The 26,173-nt window shown below is 43.6% G+C and overlaps 2 protein-coding genes across 3 annotated transcripts in view; one reads left to right on the top strand and one right to left on the bottom strand.

The window, feature by feature from the left end:
• Positions 1 to 15,749, top strand: part of LOC126273002 (uncharacterized) — a 77,847-nt gene extending 62,098 nt beyond the window's left edge. The window contains exon 4 of one of the 2 annotated variants that reach the window (XM_049976364.1): positions 12,852 to 15,749. In XM_049976364.1, the coding sequence (XP_049832321.1) occupies positions 12,852 to 13,024 (173 nt within the window). In that variant the 3' untranslated portion in view covers positions 13,025 to 15,749. The remainder of the gene's footprint in view (positions 1 to 12,851) is intronic. The other variant, XM_049976365.1, reaches the window with a different exon arrangement.
• Positions 1 to 26,173, bottom strand: part of LOC126273003 (uncharacterized) — a 196,934-nt gene that overhangs the window by 34,247 nt on the left and 136,514 nt on the right. The gene's annotated exons all lie outside the window — the stretch shown is intronic.

Raw genomic sequence — 26,173 nt, 5'->3', positions numbered from 1 at the left:
AAAAGTGGATAATTTCCTCAGCTTAAAAATAAAAATATTAAGCACCTTATAGGCCAGACTCGTGCCGATCTCCTGCAGCTAGTTAATTTATACAATCACGTGACAGAACGTATAACTTGACTTCATTGCACGTGAATGAGGTCACACAGTTTTGTGTTTGCCCTCTCGTCACTGTCAGTGTAGCCCCATAGAATTAATTTGGGCAAAGAGTTTTACGGCTATGTGGGAGAAAGAAAGAAAACATTCCAGATAACATACAGTGAATCGCTTGTGTATGAGACAATAGACAATGAGGCAATAGACAACATTCCACCTGCAGCTGTCCTTGCAGCATGTTGAAAAGCTTCATAAAGAAGAATTTGACAGGGAAGTGGTGATGAATACAAGCCTTGAACCTATCATCATAAATTTATACCAGATTGTTCAGAAAAAGACTCAAATAGCAGTGACAATGATACTACGATATAGACCTTGGAAGAACGTCCAAGCCTTTTTGATTAGCACTTTGCATCCTTTCAGTTATGCAGCCTACAACAGTCAAAATATTTCTCAAGGAGAAGTCAAGCTTGTCCCATCATGTTGCATGTGCGAGCTAACATCCCAAAGATGTTCGGGCACACATGCGGTTCTTCTTCGTCGAAATGTCTAGGCTCAAACCCGTCTAGGGATTGAACTAGACATGTCTCATTTCACGACCTAAATTACACACTTGTGACCCTTTTGTTAAATTGTCTGGCTGATGGAAAGTTTTCGAAATTGTATGAAACATAAAAATTTAATATAACATGTAATAACAGTAATAGTAATATCGGGAACCTAATTAACGACCCATTAACGATGTAGGCCACACATTTGCGATTTTGTTAGAATAATGTTTATTTAGAAAGAAAACTAATAGCGAAAGTGGTCGTACAGTTACTGTTACACTGGAGCGCACATCCATTTGACACAGTTCGATCATTCACAATCTCATTGCGAAATACAAGCCCAACACTCCACCTCGTTAGAGTTTACACCAGGCGCGCGGCTGCCTACCGCTCAGAGATTAAGTCCCGCGATTCCACACAACGCGAAATTTTCTAAGTCGTTTAACTTCCTAGATACCTGAACACCTGCTGTCCGCTTTCACGTCTCCACCAGCTCTGTCCCTCTGCCCGTCTCCGGCCGCGTCTCCAGCTTGCCGAACATCGTCGCTAAACTGACTAGCGCAGTTCCCTTCCCTGAAGCCATCCATCTTATTGGCAACAGCTTGTTATACACTATTTTCCATTTAAACATATTTAAATAATCAAATCCTGATCACTTTCACGTTCTAAATAAAGTAACAATAATATCCATTACATAATAAAGGTTAAATTGTTTCACATAAAATCAATACAATTTACTTCTTAACTTTGAATGTCTCGACCAGTAGCTTTACAGGTGTTTGTTACAAAACATGTTAATCTCACTTTAAGAGTAAATCCTAAACTACTAAAGATATGATCAATATTCAAGTTTTATTGGTATCACCATGAAAATTTAAGAAATTACTGTGGCTTCACTCCCTGAATTACTACAGACTTAAGTCGTTTTCATAAATGTTTCCCTTTATGGCCGGTCTTAGGTCCGCCATACTTAACACTGCTACGCCTCCCTGGGCACAAACAGCTCCTAAGGGGTTTGTCTGTGACGTAGCTTCTCGTCTACCGTGTGGCACACTACAGCTCTTAGGCCTGATCAGCCTGGCCTCATTCAGCACAACAGACGCCTGTGGACTTTCCCCATCTCGTGGCGAATCTGCGCTCTTTGTGGCACACGACCCTGGAAGCCAGGATTCGTTTCTCAATTTCTGGAAGGTTGTCTCTTTCGGCCATATACTTAAATGAGAGCGAAATGCTCGTTAACTCACATATGCTTTAATAACACACGAGAATGCAGCTGGATAACTTCGTCAGAAACCGATATTTCCACAAGTAACCCTCTGTCATTTTCAATGCATGAACTGGATAAGGCCCTAAAATGAAAGTAACTGACACTTGTCGAGACTTTGGTGGTTTTCGATGTTATAGGTCAGCATTCCCTGCACTTATTCGCAGATCATGGCTAATTGTTTGCTTCAATGGATTATAAATGTTGTCTCTCACTGTAATATCTAACATGTTACTTTACACTCATCATGTCCGTTAACAGTGAGAAGTATGACAACTTACTGACGATTTTTACAATAGTAATTTACATTAGTCTTTTCTGCCACTAATTCTTTCCTAAATGCAGCGCTTACACTTAACTATAGTCAAACACATCCCCTCCCCCCCCCCCCCCCCACACACACCTTACTCATTTTTAAAAATTCTGTTGAGTAGGATCAGATGTCAAGCAAATAGAACGATTTCGGTTTGTGCTAGAAGTTAATTATGTCGTGTACTAAATTTTTACTTATAATGCAGTTCAAATCCCGATAAATGGTAGTTATTGGAACCAGTTTCAATGAGCTTATCGTTGGACAATTGTCATTTTGAGAAAAATTGTATTTCACGTCTTCACAAAGCTTTGTCAGCTGTTCTCGCCTCCCGACGTCACGCAGAGTAAATCTGTAGAGCAGCGGACGCAATGTCGTCAAGACATGAATTAATATTTCTCTCATGACGACTGATCGAAATTGGTTTTAATATTTATTATTGCCCTCATAGATTTGAACGTATAAGACAATGTACTGTATGCAAACGAGCCTAACTGTTGTCTGCAGCAACGCAGTCCAGCAACGTGGATTTTGTTTGCCCGCTCTCTGCTGCCGTGCATGCGCAGCTCTCATCCCCCCCCCCCCCCCCCCCCCACACACACACACACTTCCTTTCCACTCCGCCTCCGTGTGCGGAAGAGCCATCGTAAGTGACGTGGGTTATAGTTACTGATGTGTTATAACTGTTTAACAATGAATCAGAAAGTTTTAGAAACATGTAGCCACCTTAGAACTTGTGCTTACCTTAACAATACTAGTTGTATACCTCATTCAAAATTTGAAGATATTAAGTTAAGGTGAAATATTTCGCGCTGCACAGAGACTGCTGGCACAGTACCACGACGACTGTACGCTCGCTGCACAGCTGTTAAGCACTGCATGGAGAGACACGCCTCACTGTGCCACTCTGTGCACCAAGTGGTCTGTTTTCTGATGTAGTGCTCAGCCGGCCACACCAACATTGGTGGCAGTGGGTGGCAGATGGCAAACGGCAGCTGCAACACCCCTTGCTAAGTAATCAAAATACTGCAGCAATAGCGGGTTTGCACTGCAGACAGCTGCCTCATTGTTACTCCCTCTAAGCAGTGACGTCTCCCTCTAGCATGTGTGCTGCCCAAAGAGTCTGAGCCATTGCTGCAGTTAGCTTATTATAACTCGTTTGTACCCTTGATCTATACGCATGGTCTAAGGGGGGCGTCTTTCATTAGTAATCAAAACGTCCTCAGCCCTTGGTTCAAAACCCGCCTTCATTTTAATTTTGGTTAATATACAGCATTAATGGCCGAAGACTTTCGGCATAAGATGTCACATTTATTCTGCAAATGGCCTTGACAAAGGGGGTGAAGGAGCGGAAAGAGGTTCACGGCACTCTCTTGTGTTTGGGGTGGGAAACTGCCCCTAAATGTGGAAGAATCAGCGATGATCAAGGGCTGGAGGCTGCAGAAAGCAATGGAAACCACTGCATTAAACCCACATAACGTGTACCCACAGGACATTTTACCTATAATTGAAACAGTTTCGTGATGATCACACCATTCGCAAAAGATTCCCGAATAGTCTCCCACTCAGATATCTGAGTGGGGACTGCCAACGAGGAGTTGACTGTGGAAAAAGATTGAATAACGAACGAAAGGATAACGTTCTACGAGTGGGGGCGTGGAATGTCAGAAGCCTGAACGTAGTAGAGAAGCTATAAAATCTGAAAAGGGAAATGCAAAGGCTCAATCTAAATATAGTAAGGGTCAGTGAAACGAAATGGAAAGAAGACAAGGATTTCGGGTCAGATGAGTGTAGGGTAATATCAACAGCAACAGAAAATGGTAAAACGGTAGTAGGATATGTCGAGAATAAGAAGGTAGGACAGATTGTGTGTTATTGTGAATAGTTCAGTGATAGGCTTATTCTTATCAGAATGGACAGTAAACCAGCACCGAAAACGATAATTCAGACATACAAGCCGACATCGCTAGCGGAAGATGAAAAGATAGGGAACGTTTATGAGGATATTGAAAGGGTAATACAGTACGTAAATGGAAACGAAAATCTAACACTCATGGGGGACTGGAGTGCGGTTGTAAGGGAAGAAGTATAACAAAATATTTTAGGAGAATATCGGCTTTGGAATAAAATGAGTTTGTAAAAAATTGCAGCTAGTAGTAGCGCATACTCTGCTCAAGAATCATAAGAGGATGAGATACATGGAAAAGGCCGGGTAATACTGGAAGATTTCAGTTAGATGCGTCATGGTCAGACGGAGGTTCCGAAATTAGATAGTGGATTGTACGGGGCACCCAGGAGCTGATACATACTCATATCACGATGTAGTAGTGATGAAGAGTAGGCTGAGGTTTAACAGGTAAGTCAAGAAGAATCACTGCACAGTGAAGTGGGATACGGAAGTACTAAGGAATGACGAGATACGCTAGAAGTTCGCTAAGGCTATACATAAGGAGTAGCTCAGTAAGCAATACAGTTGAGGAAAGGTGGACATCTCTAAAAAGGGCAATCAAAGAAGTTGGAAAGGAAAACATAGGTACAAAGAAGGTAACAGCGAAGAAACCATGGGAAAAAGAAGAGATACTTCAGCTGATCGATGAAAACGAAAATGTTCAGGGAAATTCAGAAATACGAGTCGCTGAGGAATGAAATAAACAGGAAGTGCAAGGAAGCTAACATGAAATTGCTACATGAAAAATGTGAAGAAATCGAAAAAACAAGGATTATCGGAAGGACTGACTTAGCATATAGGAAAGTCAAAACAGCCTTCGGTGACATTAGAACCTAGGGTGGAAACATTAAGAGTGCAACTGAAGTTCCTTTGTTAAATGAAGACGAGAGAGCGGATAGGTGGAAAGAGTATATGGAAGGCCTCTGTGAGGGAGAAGATTTGTTTGTTGTGATAGAAGTAGAAACAGAAGTCGGTTTAGAAGAGACAGGGGATCCGGTATTAAAATCAGAATATAAGAGAGCTTTGGATGACTTAAGATCAAATAAGGAAGAAGGGATCTGTAACACTCCATCGGAATTTCTAAGATCATTGGAGGGAATTGGCAAAAAACGACTGTTCACGTTGGTGTGTAGAGTGTATGAGTCTGGCGACATACCATCTGACTTTCGGAAATATATCATCCACAAAATTCCGAAGACTGCAAGAGCTGGAAAGTGCGAGAATTATCGCAGGATCAGCTTAACAGCTCATGCATCCAAGTTACTCACAAGAATAACATACAAAAGCATGGAAAATGAAATTGAGGATGTATTAGGTGAAGACCAGTTTGGCTTTACGAAAGATAAAGGCACCAGAGAGGCAATTCTGGCGTTGCGGTTGATAATTAAAACAGGAATAAGGAAAAAGCAAGGGACGTTCATAGGATTTGTCGACCTGGAAAAAGCGTCCGACATTGTAAAACGGTGCAACATGTTCGAAATTCTGAGAAAAACAGGGGTAAGCTATAAGGAGAGACGGGTAACATGCAATATGCACAAAAGCCAAGAGGGACGACAAGACGAAGTGATCAGATTGAAAAAAAAATGCAAGATAGGGATGTATTGTTTCGCCCCTACTGCACCATCTGTACATTGAAGAAGCAGTGATGGAAATAAAAGAAAGGTTCAGGAGTGGAATTAAAATTCAAGGTGAAAGGAGATCAATGGTACGATTCGAAAATGACATTGCTATCCTGAGTGAAAGTGAAGATAAATTATGTAATCTGCTGAATGAATTACCAACCTAACGAGTACAAAATATGGATCGAGAGTAAATCTATGAAAGACGAACGTAATGAAAAGTAGCAGAAATGAGAACAGCGAGAAAACATCAGGGCAGATGGTCACGAAGTAGAGGAAGTTAAAGAATTCTATTACCTAGACAGCAAAATAACCAATGATGGACGGAGCAAGGGGGACATCAAAAGTAGACTAGCACTGCTAAACAGGGCATTCCTGGCCGACAGAAGTTCACTGGTATCAGACATAGGCCTTAATTTGAGGGAGAAATTTCTGAGAATGTACATCTGGAGCACAGCATTGTATGAAAGTGAAACATGGACTGTGGGAAAACCGGAACAGAAGAGGTGGTGGTGGTTAGTGTTTAACGTCCCGTCGACAACGAGGTCATTAGAGACGGAGCGCAAGCTCGGGTTATGGAAGGATTGGGAAGGAAATCGGCCGTGCCCTTTCAAAGGAACCATCCCGTCATTTGCCCGAAACGATTTAGTGAAATCACGGAAAACCTAAATCAGGATGGCCGGAGACGGGATTGAACCGTCGTCCTCCCGAATGCGAGTCCAGTGTGCTAACCACTGCGCCACCTCGCTCTGTGGAACAGGAGAGAATCGAAGCATTTGAGATGTGGTGCTACGAACAAATGTTGAAAATTAGGTGGACCGGTAAGGCAAGAAATGAGGAGGTTCTGCGCAGAATCGGAGAGGAAAGGAATATGTGGAAAACACTGACAAGGAGAAGGAATGGGATGATGGGACATTTGTTAATACATCAGGGAATGACTTCCATGGTGCTAGAGGGAGCTGTAGAGGGCAAGGACTGTAGAGGAAGACAGGGACTGTAATACAGCCAGCAAATAACTGAGGTCGTGGATCGCAAGTGCTATTCTCACATGAAGAGTTTAGTTGGCACAGGAGAGAAATTCGGAGCGTGCAGCATCAAAACTGTCACAAGGTTGATGACCCAAAAAAAACTATCGCTCGTTGACGAATGGGTAGTTGTACGTATCAAACGAGTACCCAAAAAAGGAAGTAGGAGTAATCCGCTGAATTATAAGAATAAACGAAAAATAGTCTTAATACTTGCCCACAGGACACTTTGCCCAGACATTCGGTAACACCTTGTACTTACGGTAGCAGGACGGTGTTCCATGCTTAGTTCTGCATTTACCTTTTGCCCTCGTACTGAGGCGCCAAAGTTTTATGTATCATCCTCATGTGGTAGACATTAACTCCAAAAATGGATCTGAGATTCTGTAGTTCAGCTTTGGGATTGTGTTCATCGCTGACCCTGTAGGCTCTCTTACTTAAAGTTTGCAGGGCCGATTTCTTTTGCATAGGATGGTGGTGGGAGGATGCATGCAGGTACCTGTCCGCGTTGGTAGGCTTCCTACAAACTACACTCCTGGAAATGGAAAAAAGAACACATTGACACCGGTGTGTCAGACCCAGCATACTTGCTCCGGACACTGCGAGAGGGCTGTACAAGCAATGATCACACGCACGGCACAGCGGACACACCAGGAACCGGGGTGTTGGCCGTCGAATGGCGCTAGCTGCGCAGCATTTGTGCATCGCCGCCGTCAGTGTCAGCCAGTTTGCCGTGGCATACGGAGCTCCATCGCAGTCTTTAACACTGGTAGCATGCCGCGACATCGTGGACGTGAACCGTATGTGCAGTTGACGGACTTTGAGCGAGGGCGTATAGTGGGCATGCGGGAGGCCGGGTGGATGTACCACCGAATTGCTCAACACGTGGGGCGTGAGGTCGCCACAGTACATCGATGTTGTCGCCAGTGGTCGGCGGAAGGTGCACGTGCCCGTCGACCTGGGACCGGACCGCAGCGACGCACGGATGCACGCCAAGACCGTAGGATCCTACGCAGTGCCGTAGGGGACCGCACCGCCACTTCCCAGCAAATTAGGGACACTGTTGCTCCTGGGGTATCGGCGAGGACCATTCGCAACCGTCTCCATGAAGCTGGGCTACGGTCCCGCACACCGTTAGGCCGTCTTCCGCTCACGCCCCAACATCGTGCAGCCCGCCTCCAGTGGTGTCGCGACAGGCGTGAATGGAGGGACGAATGGAGACGTGTCGTCTTCAGCGATGAGAGTCGCTTCTGCCTTGGTGCCAATGATGGTCGTATGCGTGTTTGGCGCCGTGCAGGTGAGCGCCACAATCAGGACTGCATACGACCGAGGCACACAGGGCCAACACCCGGCATCATGGTGTGGGGAGCGATCTCCTACACTGGCCGTACACCTCTGGTGATCGTCGAGGGGACACTGAATAGTGCACGGTACATCTAAACCGTCATCGAACCCATCGTTCTAGCATTCCTAGACCGGTAAGGGAACTTGCTGTTCCAACAGTACAATGCACGTCCGCATGTATCCCGTGCCACCCAAAGTGCTCTAGAAGGTGTAAGTCAACTACCCTGGCCAGCGAGATCTCCGGATCTGTCCTCCATTGAGCATGTTTGGGACTGGATGAAGCGTCGTCTCACGCGGTCTGCACGTCCAGCACGAACGCTGGTCCAACTGAGGCGCCAGGTGGAAATGGCATGGCAAGCCGTTCCACAGGACTACATCCAGCATCTCTACGATCGTCTCCATGGGAGAATAGCAGCGTGCATTGCTGCGAAAGGTGGATATACACTGTACTAGTGCCGACATTGTGCATGCTCTGTTGCCTGTGTCTATGTGCCTGTGGTTCTGTCAGTGTGATCATGTGATGTATCTGACCCCAGGAATGTTTCAATAAAGTTTCCCCTTCCTGGGACAATGAAGTCACGGTGTTCTTATTTCAATTTCCAGAGTGTATGTGTCCCAGCTTCCCGTCAGGTTTACGCTAATTTTCCACTTCGTAGCAACAACAAAGTGAAAGATGCTCTGGGCTCGAGGAAAGATGTTGCCGGAATTCATGAACACGAGAGATATATCCGTCTCAAACAATACAACATATCAGCGGTAGCAGAACATCAAGAACAGTGCAAGGTGAAGATCGAATTTCGAGAGACCCGCGTACTGATGAACCAGTCGTTTGGTTTGAGGAGGAAGATTAGAGACTATAGGAATAGCCAAGCGACCCCACAACGTGAATAGAGAAGTCGGGTACCGACCCCCAGGGTCTTGGTTGCCAGCACTGACAGCTTTGCGGAAGGACAGGTCTCGCAAAGCAACAGGCGCACGGCAGGCCACAGCGGCGGAAGGTCCACTTAGTACTAACGCGCCCTAGTCGATACTTGGTAGTTAGTAAACAACGCTACGCTGCCGTCGCCGCTCAGTTTCCTATTCGCCGATTTCCACTAATGGCAAGCAATAGAGGAAACTCCAATGGAAAACTCCTATCTCCGCCAATGTCAACACGCAATGCAAAGACCAATAAAAGAACACCTAATACCCTTCCTCCTCACTCTTATAATCAATGACAGCACTCTTCAAAAGTCCCCACCTCCGGACAATACAAGCCAAGGCACGCTCCCGACTCTGTCTCCTCAAGCTCCTTTCTGGCCATACATGGGGTCTGGATCCCTCCACCATCCTCCATACCTATAAATCCCTCATCCACCCTATCCTTTGCTACGCCCACCCTACCTGGATCTCCGCTCCCCCTACCTTTTACAAATCCCTTCAGATCCTAGAACTCCATGCTCTTCAGCTCGCCTATCGCATTCATCTCCCACCCCCCATCCGGATCCTGTACGACCTTATTCCGTTCCCCCACCTCCTCCTTTTCCTCGAACATATACGGATCCTCTACACCTCCCATAACTTGATCCTCCTCATCCGCTTGTCTCTCCCATCCTCTCCCACCCCCTTTCGATGCCGCACCTGTATTTCCACGTCCCACCTGCTCTCCATCTCTCCACTCTCCATACCCTCTCCCCAGGTGGCTTCCGGCTGCTCCTCCTCCCTGATGATGCCCTCCTCCCCTCCATCTACCCCTCCTACCAACTTTGATACTCCCTCCCTCTTCCTGTGTTTGTTCCTATGGGCACCCTCTCTCCCTTCTCTCCCCTTTCCCTCCCCCCCTCCCTCTGTCCCCCCTCCTCCCCCGGGCTACACCTACCCCCATGCCTTCTTTCCTCCCCCATCTCTTCTGCCCTTGGCATCTTCGCTCTCCCCTCTCCCTCCCCCACCACCTTCTTCCCCTCTTGGCAGGTCCCCGGACTCGGACACACTATGTGGACATTCGCACGCCGGAGATCATCACCATCAGTTTACCGTGTGTGGCGCCATCGTGTTTATGTTTAGAGTTCTTCGCCGTCAAGCTCCTTCGTTCACCTGTACCATCGAAGTCATCAGTGTTTGTGCACCGTGCTGACAGTTTTTAGGGTTTTTTCGTCGAGTGTGAACGGCTTCATGTTATTTGTTTCTGTGTCTACTGTTTTTTGCTCCCCACTTTGTTCAGTATCTTCTGTGTCTCCTTGTATTTTCATTGTAAACCTTGTGGCTGAAGAGCAGCATAGTATGCTGCTGCCAGCCCACCTTACGTAAGGTGTTTAAATAACAATGAAGAAAAAAAATCCTCCATCGTATATAAGTAACCAAACCAGTGCTCATTCAGCAGTTAGCAATACACTCTGAGGAAGGCGTCTTACCATAGTCGCCGAAACGTCGGAATTTTATAGTTGATATTGCGGCCTCAAACCAAGAACAATTTTATTGAATCTGATACTCTATTTCACATTGTCACTATCGTTTTATGAGACTATCAGGTCGGATTGAAGGAGGACATAGAAACAATTCAGAGGCGGGCTGCTAGATTTGTTACTGGTAGGTTTGATCATCATGCGAGTGTTACGGAAATTTTGGTAAACATTTTTGGAAACAGTGATCAATAGAGTATTATATTTTAACTGAAGTTCAGTTTTGATCACAACACTGGTGACTGTGATCAGTTGACTTCGTAGCAGCTGAGGAGAGCTCCGCCTACCATCCTCCAAGGAAGCCATGGTTCTGAAGATGGTTATATAAATATAACCGAAACCGGTCACCTGTGTTATTGAGACATACATGTCGTGATCAAGACTGAACTTTAGTTAAAATATGTTACGGAAATGCTTCAAGAACTCGGGTGGGAGTTTCTAGAGGAAAGGAGGCGTTGTTTTCGTGAATCGCTACTGAGGAAATTTAGAGAACCAGCATTTGAGGCTAACTACAGTACAATTTTACTGCCGCCAACGTATATTTCGCGGAAAGACCACAAGGATAAGATAAGAGAGATTAGGGCTCGTACAGAGGCATATAGGCAGTCATTTTTCCTTCGTTCTGTTTGGGAGTGGGACATGGAGAGAAGATGCTAGTTGTGGTACGAGGTACCCTCCACCACGCAACGTATGGTGGATTGCGGAGTATGTATGTAGATGTAGATGACTTCCTTCTGGCGCCTTATGATCGGTCGGTTTTGTTTCAGATGACCCATCGTTCATATAACTTTTTTCTTGTACTCTAGTAGGAAACTATTGACTTTGATTGCCTATATATATCAAACTATTGCTCGTATCGTCGTAACCTGTTTACACAATCGTTTACAGACTTTAGTTGTAGCTTACAAGTTAAGCGAGATATGCATCTGCGCGGAGGCTTCAGCTACCTAACTGCACCTCCTCTACAGCACACTGGCTGATCACAACTGAGCCCCCACCACTGCCGTTACCATCCCTCTACCACACTGTCTGCAGAAATATGCGACCACCTTGTTTTCTGTGCACTCTACACGAGGTACATGTTCGAGGAAAAAATACGTTTGCTGAATAATTTGGTAACGTGGGTTCCCGCAGTGCACAACTTCTTTCGTGTAGAACGTGCCATCGCAAGCTATTGAGCATGTCTGCACCTCATTCTTTATATTAGATTAGATTAACTTTCATCCCAATTGATCCGTAGTGAGGAGGGCCTCCAGGAAGTATAACTGTCAGAAAAACAACAATTCATGACAAATGTTTACAACTCAAACAAATAATCTAAAGTACCTTTGCACAGGTCCCAAGGGGAGTGATCGTCATTTGTTAATGAACACTATATGACAGGATCATTTTACAAATACTAATGCACTGAATTTAAAATAAATTTTTTTTTATTTATTTATAAGGTAATAAACGTGTAATACAACTACTATAATACTTATTTACAATGAACACATTACTGCACTGAAATGGTGCAGAAGTTAGATTGTACTTACACACATACACTTACTTACAATGAACACATTACTGCACTGAAATTGTGCAGAAGTTATATATATATATATATATATATATATATATATATATATATATATATATATATATATATCAAATGGTTCTACTGAGAAATTCATGAATGGAGTAGAATGAGTTGGCCACCAATAAATCATTTATGCTTCTCTTAAACTGAATTTCATTGGTTGGTAAGCTTTTTATGGCTGCTGGCAAGTTATTGAAAATGTGTGTTCCTCAATAATGCACACCTTTTTGTACAAGACTAAGTGACTTTAAATCCTTGTGAAGATTATTCTTATTTCTAGTATTCATTCCATGAATTGAGCCGTTGGTTTGAAAAAGTGGTGTATTTTTAATAACAAATTTCATTAAAGAATAAATATATTCGGAAGCAGTAGTTAGTATCCCTAGTTCCCTAAACAGGTTTCCGCAGCATGTTCTTGAGTTCACACCACATGCAACTCTTGCTGCACGTTTTTGTGCCTGGAAACCTTTAGATGAAATGTACCTGTGGCAAAGTTCTCAGCTACTCCTTGGTTTTTTCTTTTCCCTGTTATCCAGTTTCGCAGACTCCAGGCTGCTCTGAAGCGATATTCAGTATCTGGTCAAATCAGCATTTTGTATGTGTTGAGAGACTGATATAAGTGTAGCAACCAGTTCCATTTAAGGGAAGACACAGAATGATGTCGTCTGTTGTTCCAGATGCCAGCAACCCAGTACTGAGGTTACCTGCCGTCGTTCCGACTCCGACACCATCCACAGGCGGTGATGGCAACCCCTGCACGGAGACCTCGCCACTCAGTCACGACCATCGTGTGCCGTATGGGTCTCATCAGGACATCAGCTCTACATCGTCTCGCCTCAGCAAGTCGTGAAGCCTATGTATTTCTGCATACGAACCATAAGGAGGTCGAGGATAACGAAGGAAGTGTTAATCTTGCTGAGGCGACAAATCAACTAGGGAAAAGTGTGCGCGGGGGCCATCGCTTTGGGAAGGGTATTGACTAATGCTATTTGGACAACAAGGTGGAGAACTTTGGTGTAGTCATAGCAAACTGTTTTATGGACTTTGAACTTCTTGAAAGTGTTAAACTGTGTCCCATATTGGGACCTGAATCCATACCTTTGTTTTTCGTAGATAACGTACTATTAATTGAGCTATCCAACGAACTTCAGGCTTCTATGGAGAACATCGTTTTCTTCCTGTTCATACACCTCGAGTATACTCCTCCATTCATCGCTGGACTAGCGCACCTGGGACAGATGAAAGCGACGAAGATTTGTTAATCGCAGATTGTGGTCTAGAGACGATATGTCGGTTGGTGACTCGTATCAACTGTTATTGAAGCAGCAGGTTCACTATACAGGGTGTTCGGAAATTAGGAAATTCCTGTTACAAATTTCTAGGACTTGTAGAGGGGAGTGAGTACATAATATTTTGAATAGGGACCCACGTCCGGAAACGTACCGTTTCCATTCTAACAGATGTTTAACTCATCCACTTCTGCTTGAGGAACTGAAGTGGCCGTGACGCAGTACAGTTGTTAGATAAGAGTTCGAAAGGAAACATAAGGGAACATCAATTTCTCACCTAAGCACATTTGTTTGTATTGACACTTAAACATTACCTGTTTACATCATTCCACATGAAAAAGGACCCAGCATACTGTATGATGATGATGATGATGATGATGATGATGATGATGATGATGATGATGTCTGGCTTGTGGGGCGCTCAAGTGCGCGGTTATCAAAGCCCGGATTGAAGTTTTCACACAGTCCACTTCTCTTTTACACAGTCCAAGATAGCCACTGTCACGACCGATGATGATGACGACGATGAAATGATGAGGACAACACAAACACCCAGTCCCCAGACAGAGAAAATCGTTACGGACATTGTACCTACGAACGGCTTCCTGGTACACACTCTCCGTCCCATCTGGTGTCTCTTCAATTTCTACCGCAGCGACCAAAATCCCTGCCACCAGATCTTCCTCTGTCTCTAGTGGAGTCTCGTAGAAGGCAGACTCTAAGTGACATCAGGTGGCCGTCTAGTCAAGTACACGCCATCCCGTCTACACTATTGCATACCAGGACAAGCAGCTCTGAGACTTTTCTCTTTCCCTCAGCAGACGTAGACGCTTTGCGCACCCGAAGTGAAACAGTCGTAGAACGCAAACAGTACGCTTCTGGACACGGGTTCCTAATGATAAACGAGGGTTGGAACTTAAATAGTGGCAACTATTTACTCACAACCGATACAAAAGAGTTGCTGTCCTTCAAAGTAGTCAGCAGCGTTGTGTAGAATCCGTGCTAGCGATGTGGAAGGCGTATTATACCGTTATCAGAGCCTGTTCTGTTGATCAAGGGAATGGAGCGGTCTACTGCCTGCCGAATCTCTCGAACAGTTCTGAAGCGGCTGCCAGGAAGTGGTTCCTTCATCTTCGGAATTAAATCAAAGTCACAAGAACTTAAGTCGTATTACTGTTCGTTTTTGGAGCATCACCTGCCACCAGCTTTGCGAAAGAAGCGGCGACACTTTCTGCGCAGCCCACCCACCATTTTGCACGACAATGCGCGGGCGCATACAGCGCAAGCTGTGGCTGCTCTGTTCGGTCGATGGGACTGGGAAGTACTGTACCATCCACCATACTCCCCGGACTTAAGTTCTTAAGACTATTATTTGATTCCGAAGATGAAGGAACCACTTCGTGGCATTCGCTTCATAACTGTTCAAGAGATTAGACAGACAGCAGACCGCTCCATTCGGACCATCAGCAAAACAGGCTCTGCTAACGGTACACTACGCCTTCCACATCGCTGGCAACGGGTTCTACACAACGTTGGTGACTACTTTGAAGGACAGTATCTGGTGCTAACATGTAACTCTTTTTTATCGGTTGTGAGTAAATAGTTGCCACTATTTAAGTTCCAACCCTCGTATTATGTACTCACACTCCTCTGCAAGTCCTAGAAGTTCGTAACGGTTTGTTTTTTTTCGAACACCCTGCATATGCTATCATGAGAACACTGTCGCCCGGATTAACGTCGGACGAACCACCAGTCAAGCACAACACTGTGGGAAAAGACCCGTACTCGCTCATCACCAATCAAATGATCAACGCTACTGGTAGAAGCGTTTTTGCACGCCGAAATATCGTTCCCTTTCGATGCAAACATCCTGCCATACGCTTAAAACAACTTCAGTCAGGAATTTAGTTCTACAAATAGAAATGTGATGATCAGCATCAGCCTGCAGTTTCAAGGAGAGCTACTTACAACAGTTAAGAGGAGAGACTTGACTTGCTGTTTACATCTCTCATAGTCACATGACAAGTGCGACCACACGTAGGGGCTCATTTGAGTTAAGACTTCAAAATATGTTGAGGGAGTATACGACATACAAAAAAAAGTATAGGATAATCCTACTGAATGAGAGCAATATAAAAAATTAAACTATTCACTTTCTACTGCATGGGACTGTTGTCAAAGAAACAGAGTAACTCCATTCGGGGAATCACTATTTTAACCTGTATATGCTGTGACACCACTGTCCAGGGGAGAAAGTTGTGGTTATTTAAATACTAGTATCAGCCAGCTCGTTATTGTGTGTTTCTCTTACTAAATTTCAATTTTCAGTCTTGTGTAATACTATCATATAGTGGGTGTTTATTATGGGCGTTCCCATTTCAAATATCTATCAATAAGATGTGTGTCTATGTGGTTTTTTTTTGTATTTATGTTAATCCTGTGTTGTAGAACATTATTATACCACAGAATTTCTATAGCTCTTTATTCCAATTTTTAGTACGTGATCCAAATTTGACAGGTGTCGATAGATTCGACTGGTATCGATAGCTTAAACAGTGAATAAAATGCATTCTGCTCATTAAAAAGATCAAATGATTTTAATCGGTGGCGATTGGGAATGAAACACCACAAGTGTTAACATCCTTTATGGCCAATGTTCTCCGGCGAGAATACTGTCTCGTGCATCGTTTTACCGCATTTTGAACGAATCTGTTTCGGTAGAAGTGTACAGTCGTAGCAAAGTATACATAGGAGAACTCTCTCTCTCTCTCTCTCGCTCTCTCTCTCTCTCTCTCTCTCTCTCTCTCTCTCTCTCTCTCTCTCTTTCTCTCTCATCCCTAGCATTTATCGCGCCGTTTTCCATAATTTGGTAACATCATTTTCTTTTAACTTTTAGCCGTACAGGGTGACCGTTCGGTAGCCGTCGGTACCGTATTTTCTAAGACGGAGGTTGGGGACGAGCCCAGAATTTACCTAAGCGAATGGGGAAAGACGCCCAAAAACCACAATCGGGCATGATTATGAAATGAGCTTCATCTTAGAAATGAAACCCATGCAATTCTATATATTCGCCATCTGTATACTGTGAAATTAAGCTCTCAGAACATGAAGTTTCAAATCATAACAAATAATGGCAAAATTTATGTTGAAGAGACAGATCTGACAGTGTCACCACTCCGTTCTGCGAGCTTCAGCAATCTGTAAATCGTCGACTTACCTGACAGCTGTCAATGCTACGAAAGACAACAGATGTGTGGGAGTCGAAATAAAGCATGTGAATTTATAGTGAAATGAAATTGTATAAAGGCGAACATTTACCTTAAAGAAGAGTCAGCTCTAATGCAAGCATATAAGTGGTTGCAAGTACAGACAAAGGAAACGCTTTAAAGTAATGGAAACATGGAAGCAAATGGTGCTAGAAAGATATTCTAAGGCTCCAAAAGATTCTGTTCACGACAGATAACGCCAAGTAGTTGGTTATAATTTGGTTCAGATACTTCACAATAATTACCTATGCTGCTTCTATGTAACATGACCTGTTTTTCGTTGAGAGGGTGAGAGAATTTGATTGTTACCGGTGTTCAAGGGTGTGATGATTGTATCTGGATATCGCTGTCTGCTCAGCGACATGGATCTGGTTTCCGTTATAATTTGAACACATATGCGACGCGAGAGAGTGACCTGTCGAAACATGACTAAAAAAACCGGATTTGCAAAAAACGAAAATGATAATGAATTAAATTCTCAGATTAAGACCAAAGCATGCAGTGACCTCATTCAAACATGTGGAACAGCATGGAGAAACTACATATCCGCGTCGTCCGTCTGAAAACAAAGATCAGAGCGTCAACATAATTCAAAAGCTTCTTGTTCGCCCACGTTGTCTCAAAACTGAATTTTCACTTGGAGCCCCTAATTGGCCCCATTGTCCAAAGTCCTTCAACTCCGCAAGACGTTCCACTCGCGGCTACACAGATATGACTGTAGGCATACAGTGCTGCTATACTTTCGTGATAAATCAGACGACTGACAGATGGACGGCGCGCTTGAGCGCTTATGAAAGGAGCTGGCGCCAATAATATACGCCTTTCAATAGGAATAAACACCTTTAAGGGGGGTAGGACGTTAAACAGGCCGTCTTGGAGCAGGAGAGACACCACAGGACTTTTTAATTCCCACTGTCTATACTTTTACGGATAAATTCATAAAACTTTGTCAGCATGGCCAGGAAGGATTCAGGATTCACACTCATAGCAGTGGAAGTTCAAAAATATAACAAAATTAATTTTGTTTTACATGTGAAAGTTCGTCATGTTTTCACTCACTATTGGCTTTGTTTGTTGCTGTAGGTACATGCTTCTTCATAAGTAGGAGAGATTCTTCGACGAATTTTGCACAGCATACAAACCATACTTAAGGTGTATACAACTCTAGAAATTATTTAATTTACGAAAAAATGAAGGTGCTTTTTCATTTTAAACTTCATGTTTAGAAAAAATTCAAATTTTATAGTTAATTATCTCAATTTTTACCACAGTTTTCAACAGATTTGGAAAATTCTAGAGTGTCATACACCTGTAAGTATGGTTTGTATGCTCTGCAATATTCATCGAAGAGTCTCCCTTACTTATGAAGAAAAGTGTACCTATAGCAACAAATGCAGCCAATGGTAAGTGAAAAAGGTCAAATTTCAAACGTAAAAATATATATATATATTCTTACATCTTTGAACTTCCACTGCTATGAGAGTAAATCCTGAATCCTTTCTGGTTATTTTGACAAAGTTTTCTGAATTTATTCATAAAAGTATAGACAGTGGAAATTAAAATGTCCTCTGGTGCCTCCCCTGCTCCAAGTCGTCATGTTTGACGTCCTACCCCCCTTCATGGATTTTGTACACTGTGAAGCTTTTAAAACTTCGATATAAACGTTTTGCAATAAACTTAGGGGAGCTATTTGGCGCCTGATTTGTATGTAACACCTTGAAAATGCACAAACAGACAAGGAGTTCGACACGAAACTGAAACTCCAATCCAGAATAGGAGACAATTCTTTTTCTCGAGCTGCAAATCTGTTGTTCTGTTATGGTTTGGTCGACAGTGAAGTCTTCGTGAAAGCTTGGTTAATCTCTTGATTTGAAGATAATGTTATGCTTTTATATGTCAACTGGTGCTGCTCTTCCACAGCTAAGTTAGATAATGAAGTCTACCGTTTGTACAAATGCAGTGACGTATCTGCTATTGGGGGATCTACTGTGTCCACACTGCCAATGGCCTTTGTTATACAGTGAGGGCTCTAAGTTAGCTGCTGTTGCTGTAAGCCCTCACATAAGTTCTCAGGATGTTGTTCATGATTCTGGACCATTGCAAGCTTTTGTTCACAAATTCGACATGTATTTCGATGCATGAGGAACTTTACGGTGAAGATCATCATGATCACCTTAATATTTGTCAGTGACCAAATGGAAGCAAATCCAGAGTGTTTTCAACATGCATTGTTCCAAGATAAACCAGTGTTCCAAATCGTAATAACGTCAATAAGCGCAACATGCATCACTAGGTCCTGGAAAACCAACATCAGCTGCTTGACTGTGATTGTGAGTATCCTTGGTCAGTTAACATTTGGTGCATAATAATGTGTGCCAGACTAGTTAATCTTCGTTGTTTGCGGGCCATACTGGATTGAAAATCATTCAAATATTTTGGGAAAAGAATTACATTTATAACTTGAAGGTCTTGTCAAAATAGCATGATGCTTGCTCACAATAAACTCCTTATATGAGTTATTGTTTATAGCTTTGGTTTCGTCCTCCATTTGAAAAAAAAATGTTTAAGCTACAGTTATTTATGGTTTCTCATAGAATATTAATATGCAATTAAAATAGGGTATCCGATTTTAAAAAGAGAATTCTTTTCTGTTATATCAACTAGTAAAAAGTGGGTAGTGCCATCTTGAAGGTTGCTGTCAGTCATACGAATCTGATCTTCACCTTCTTTATGGGTTGCATAGTTCTCCAGATATTTTGATGTCTCAACTTACATGTCTCACATTGTGCAGAGCCAACTTTTCAGTCGCTAAATTGAAAATCTGCCAGAAATTTTTAAAGAAAAAATACCCTCAAATATTCATTGAAACAAAAGTTAGTCATTTTTTTCCCAAGGAGTAGAAAGTAACATTTCGCTCTATCTGAAATTTATAAGGCTTCACTATTCATTGTGCACTGAAACTATCTAGTTTTATACAGCTAAACCCAGCACAAAACATACTGCAGAGGACGTTTCCTCTGAAGATAGCAGTACTTATCAGTCTCACACGATGCAGGCACCATACCCGTGCACCAATGAAAGCAGAGCTGAAATGCTTCGCTGATGAAAAGTTCAAGGTTTTCTGTAATCGGAACTGAAATTGCCTTTTACTGTACAGCGCTGTGTCCAATAACGATATTCCATCAAAGGCAGTTTACAAATCATGTAAAGACGAAATGGAACACAGTATTATACAAGCATGTTCAATATCTATGGCAATTATTACTACAAACCGTATATAATACAGCCATTTCTGTCTAAAACGTCACTCCACACATCATTGTTTGTGAGGTAAGGTTTGCAACATACGGCCAGAAAACACCAGTGGTCCAGACTTCCGATTTCTACTCTTTCAATTTTAGGGTGTCATTACAAGGTAAAACGTCCTCATAACATTTTCAATACGTTTTTGAAAAAAGGTTATTTTCCACCTTAAAAAAGACAAAAATATTTCAAGATCCTTCCCAGGGACAAAATATGTTCCTAGCTCCTTCAGTTGAAGGGTGCATTGGCACTATATATTCATATCATAGTGACTTTACTCAGCAAAGAAGACAAGTGGCTTTCACGTACAAGTAAACCAAGAGAAATGAAACTGAAAGAGTGGATGCACAATGAGGATGTAAAACAGATTAAATTCAGTAAGTGATATCATTTTTCAAGTGGCTGTGTGTAACTTAGTGTGAAGACACATGTAAATATTGTGTGTGTAAACTCTGTCTTATTTTTAGTATGTAACTTGCTCTGTTGTAAATAATATACAATTTTTTTACGTATTCTGTTTTATAAGGATTAAATATGGCTAAATCTCTACAACTTTTTTATTTACCACAACGCATTGGGCTACTGTACACACCCCTACAAACAAATAGTTTAACAAGAAAGCTGTTGTCGTTTTAATGATGACTGCAAAGCAGAATTACAGTAATTTTTGACATAAACTGATTTAGTAAGCTTATGTATCCTTATAGGATGTTGCTTTTGCGGTCTTTAGGCTGAAGATTGTTTCGACGCAACATTAAAAAAAATGGCTCTCTGCACTATGGGACTCAACTGCTGTGGTCATTAGTCCCCTAGAACTTAGAACTACTTAAAACTAACTAACCTAAGGACATCAGACACATCCATGCCCGAGGCAGGATTCAAACCTGCGACCGTAGCAGTTGCACGGTTCTGGACTACGCGCCTAGAACCGCGAGACCACCGCGGCCGGCACGCTCAACTCTCCATGCTACTACACTCCTGGAAATGGAAAAGTTTGCCTTTGAGGGCGTTGCTGCAGCGTGTAATCGACATAGCGTGATACCGATGCGGGTTGTTTAATTACACTCCTGGAAATGGAAAAAAGAACACATTGACACTGGTGTGTCAGACCCACCATACTTGCTCCGGACACTGCGAGAGGGCCGTACAAGCAATGATCACACGCACGGCACAGCGGACACACCAGGAACCGCGGTGTTGGTCGTCGAATGGCGCTAGCTGCGCAGCATTTGTGCACCGCCGCCGTCAGTGTCAGCCAGTTTGCCGTGGCATACGGAGCTCCATCGCAGTCTTTAACACTGGTAGCATGTCGCAAAAGCGTGGACGTAAACCGTATGTGCAGTTGACGGACTTTGAGCGAGGGCCTATAGTGGGCATGCGGAAGGCCGGGTGGACGTACCGCCGAATTGCTCAACACGTGGGGCGTGAGGTCTCCACAGTACATCGATGTTGTCGCCAGTGGTCGGCGGAATGTACACGTGCCCGTCGACCTGGGACCGGACCGCAGCGACGCACGGATGCACGCCAAGACCGTAGGATCCTACGCAGTGCCGTAGGGGACTGCACCGCCACTTCCCAGCAAATTAGGGACACTGTTGCTCCTGGGGTATCGGCGAGGACCATTCGCAACCGTCTCCACGAAGCTGGGCTACGGTCCCGCACACCGTTAGGCCGTCTTCCGCTCACGCCCCAACATCGTGCAGCCCGCCTCCAGTGGTGTCGCGACAGGCGTGAATGGAGAGACGAATGGAGACGTGTCGTCTTCAGCGATGAGAGTCGCTTCTGCCTTGGTACCAATGATGGTCGTATGCGTGTTTGGCGCCGTGCAGGTGAGCGCCACAATCAAGACTGCATACGACAGAGGCACACAGGGCCAACACCCGGCATCATGGTGTGGGGAGCGATCTCCTACACTGGCCGTACACCTCTGGTGATCGTCGAGGGGACACTGAATAGTGCACGGTACATCCAAACCGTCATCGAACCCTTCGTTCTACCATTCCTAGACCGGCAAGGGAACTTGCTGTTCCAACAGGACAATGCACGTCCGCATGTATCCCGTGCCACCCAACGTGCTCTAGAAGGTGTAAGTCAACTACCCTGGCCAGCAAGATCTCCGGATCTGTCCCCCATTGAGCATGTTTGGGACTGGATGAAGTGTCGTCTCACGCGGTCTGCACGTCCAGCACGAACGCTGGTCCAACTGAGGCGCCAGGTGGAAATGGCATGGCAAGCCGTTCCACAGGACTACATCCAGAATCTCTACGATCGTCTCCATGGGAGAATAGCAGCCTGCATTGCTGCGAAAGGTGGATATACACTGTACTAGTGGCGACATTGTGCATGCTCTGTTGCCTATGTCTATGTGCCTGTGGTTCTGTCAGTGTGATCATGTGATGTATCTGACCCCAGGAATGTGTCAATAAAGTTTCCCCTTCCTGGGCAATGAATTCACGGTGTTCTTATTTCAATTTCCAGGAGTGTATTTTCTCTGAAATCCTCTTCAGGTTTGAACAATTACCGCAACCTACATCCTTCTGAATCTGATTAATGTATTTGTCTTTTGGTCTCTCTCTCTACAATTTTTACCCCACCTTGCAAACGCCCCTCCCCCCCTCCCCCTCACACACATACAAACACTGCCCTCCAGTACTAAACTGGTGATCACTTGATTTCTCAGAATGTGTCCTTTCTTCTAGTCAAGTTGTCCCACAAATTTATCTTCTCCCCGATTCTGTTCAGTACCTCCTCATTAGTTACATGATCTACTCATCTGACTTTCAGCCTTATTCTGTAGCACCACATTTCAAAGCCCATATTCTCTCTTATCTAAATTGGTTATCGTCCACGTACTCCAGTCAAACACCCTATGAAAAAGCATCCTAACACTTAAATCTACATTTGCTGTTAGCAAATTTCTCTTCTTCAGAAAGGTTTTCCTTGCAATTGCCAGTCTATATTTTATATCCCCTCCACTTGATTCAGCCATCATCAGTTATTTTGCTGTCCACATAGCAAAACTCATCTTCTACTTTTAGTGTCTCGTTTCCTAATTTCATTCGCCGGCCGCCGTGACAGAGCGGTTCTAGGCGCTTCAGTCAGGAATCGCGCTGCTGCTATGGTCGCAGGTTCGAATCCTGCCTCAGACATGGATGTGTGTGATGTCCTTAGGTAAGTTAGGTTTACGTAGTTGTCAGTTATAGGGGACTGATGACCTCAGATGCTAAGTTCCTTAGTGCTTAGAGCCATTTAAACGTAATTTAATTCCTTCAGCAACACATGATTTAATTCGACTACTTTCCATTATTCTTGTTTTTCTTTTGTTGATATTCGTCTTATATTCTCCTTTCAGAACACTGTCCATTCCGTTCAGCTGCTCTTCCAAGCCAGCCGCAGTGGTCTAGCGGTTCTAGGCGCTCAGTTCGGAACCGCAAAACTGCTTCGCTCGCAGGTTCGAATCCTGCCTCGGGCATGGATGTGTGTGCTGTCCTTAAGGTAGTAAGGTTTACGTAGTTCTAAGTTCTAGGGGACTGATGACCACAGATGTTAAGTCCCATAGTGCTCAGAGCCATATGAACCATTTTTGCTCTTCCAAGTCCTTTGCTAACTCTAACAGTACTACAGAGTCATCGGCAAATCTCAAAGTTTTTATTTCTTCCCCCTGATCTTTCATTTCTGCTCCAATTTTTTCTCTGGTTTCCTTTATTCCTCGATCAATGTTCAGTTCGAATAACACTGGGAATAGACTACAACTCTGTCTCATTCCCTTCTCAACCACCTGCTTCCTTTTCATGCCCCACAATTCTTATAACTACCATCTGGTTACGGTACAAGCTGTAAATAAAATGCGATTTTCACTCTGCAGCGGAGTGTGCGCTGATATGGAACTTCCTGGCAGATTAAAACTGTGTGCCGGACCGAGACTCGAACTCGAGTCTCGGTCTGGCACTCAGTTTTAATCTGCCAAGACGTTTCAGATCAGCGCACACTCCGCTGCAGAGCGAAAATGTCATTCTGGAAACATCCCCCAGGCTGTGGCTAAGCCATGTCTCCGCAATATCATTTTCTTCCAGAAGTGCTAGTTCTGCAAGGTTCGCAGAAGAGCTTCTGTGATGTTTTCAAGGTAGGAGTCGAGCTACTGGCAGAACTGAAGCTGTAAGAAAGGGTCGTGAGGCGTGCCTGGGTAGCTCAGATGGTAAGCACTTGGCTCCAAAAGGCAGAGGTCCTGAGTTCGAGTCTCGTCCAGCATACCGTTTTAATCTGTCAGGGTGAAACGTCTCCTTAGAAAAATTATACATGACTGTGCTTAAACTGACACACAATATTTTTTAGCGCAACGCAATCTGACATTCGAAAATCCCTACAAAAGAATGGCCCTGACTAACATTAACCTATACCTTTCACAAATCACTTACCTCACCAAAAATCTTCGTTACTCGAACTACTGCAATACAGCGAGTGCCACTACTGCCAGCTAAATAAAAGATTCAAACTACGGAAGGCACTAACTACTGATAGGCATAGTTAGCAAATGAAAGATTTTAATAGAGAACAAACAATGTATTTACCTTAATAGTCATAGTGTTCATGACATCCATTCTTACAAATGTACTGTTTCTGAATGACACACTTCCAGATTATCCATTCTCAAATATCCGCCATCTCACTTCCCCACATCCACCACTGCAGGCGGCTCACCTCCAACTGCGCAACGCTACGCACTGTTCACATCCAGCTGCCCAACATTACAATGACAGACAACAATGAAAACTAGCCACAGACTGCACACAGCACAGCCAATGGTTTTCACACAGAGCGCTACGTGGCGTTACCAATAAAAAAAACCTAAACAGCCTACTTACTAGGGAGTTTCAAGCTGGAAATAGCCTTTGGCTCCCTCTATTTTAGCCTTGCTACTTCTAGAATTCCAAAGAGAGTGTTCCAGTCCAAACTGTCAAAACCTTTCTCTAAGTCTACAAGTGCTACAAACATAAGCCTACCTTTCCTTAACATATCTTCTGAGAGGAGTCATAGGATCAGTCGCCTCATGTGTTCCTGTATTGCTCTGACGACCAAACTGACCTTCCCCAAGGTTAGTTCTACCAGTTTTCCCATTGTTCTGTGAAGAAAGGAAGGGAAAGCTTAAAGGTGGAAGGAGTACATAGAAGGTCTGTACAAGAGAGATGAACTTGAAGACAGTATTATAGAAAAGGAAGATGATGTATATGAAGTTGAGCTGAGAGTCATGATACTGTGAGAAGAATTTGATAGAAAACAAAAATCTAAGACTTAACAAGATCCCTTGGGTAGACAACATTCCTGCAGAACAACTGATAGCCTTGGGAGAGTCAGCCATGATAAAACTATTCTGTCTGTGTGGAAGATGTGTGAGACAGGCGAAATACCTTCAGACCTCAAGATAAATGTAGTAGATCCGATCCCAAAGAAAGCAGGTGCTGGGAGGTGTGAATATTACGGAACTATCAGTTTAGAAAGACATGGTTGCAAAATACTGACACGAATTCTGTACAAAAAAATATTTAATTTATATCACGAGAACGTTTTACTGGATGTTTACTTATTCCCTTCCTTCCAAGCTGCACACTGGCACAAAATAACACGTCGTATTTATTGGTCTGTTAGTGCAACTTCTGTAAAAAATGTAATGTCACATTCATTAGCGTTATTGAATTCTACATGGGCTCTCTGTGAGACTGTGACTGTGAGCGCTACTGGTGGTCAGTGCTGAAATTAGCATTTGCCTCCGATATTTTGTGAGGGGTGTGCACGGTGTCTCATATAACAAAGAGTGCAAGAAAGGTAGCCTCCAACATTAAACTACAGTCAGCAGATGACTGACACAATGAAAGTATGTTCAGGGTTGCCACAAGTTTCTCAAAGTGAAATTTCTTGATATTTCCCTGATTTTCAGACATGTTCTGGCATTTTCCCTGACAAACTTTGAGATCTAAAGAGTAAAAAAGATGTAAGCTGACAAAAAAATTTAATGACTTCTGTATTCCTAAATGTGCTATTAAACCTCTAGTTTTGAATGAATGACAAGTCGTCTCCTTTACAGGCTTTATGATCTGAAGGGTAAGTAAACAGGTAAGTTGTGTAAATGAAAGTCACTTTTTTAGA

This window comes from Schistocerca gregaria, chromosome 5 (genome assembly GCF_023897955.1).
Source record: "Schistocerca gregaria isolate iqSchGreg1 chromosome 5, iqSchGreg1.2, whole genome shotgun sequence".
Classification (NCBI taxonomy): Eukaryota; Metazoa; Arthropoda; class Insecta; order Orthoptera; family Acrididae; genus Schistocerca; species Schistocerca gregaria.
The sequence above is the reverse complement of the archived record's forward strand: the minus strand, read 5'-3'. Positions and strand labels throughout refer to the sequence as shown.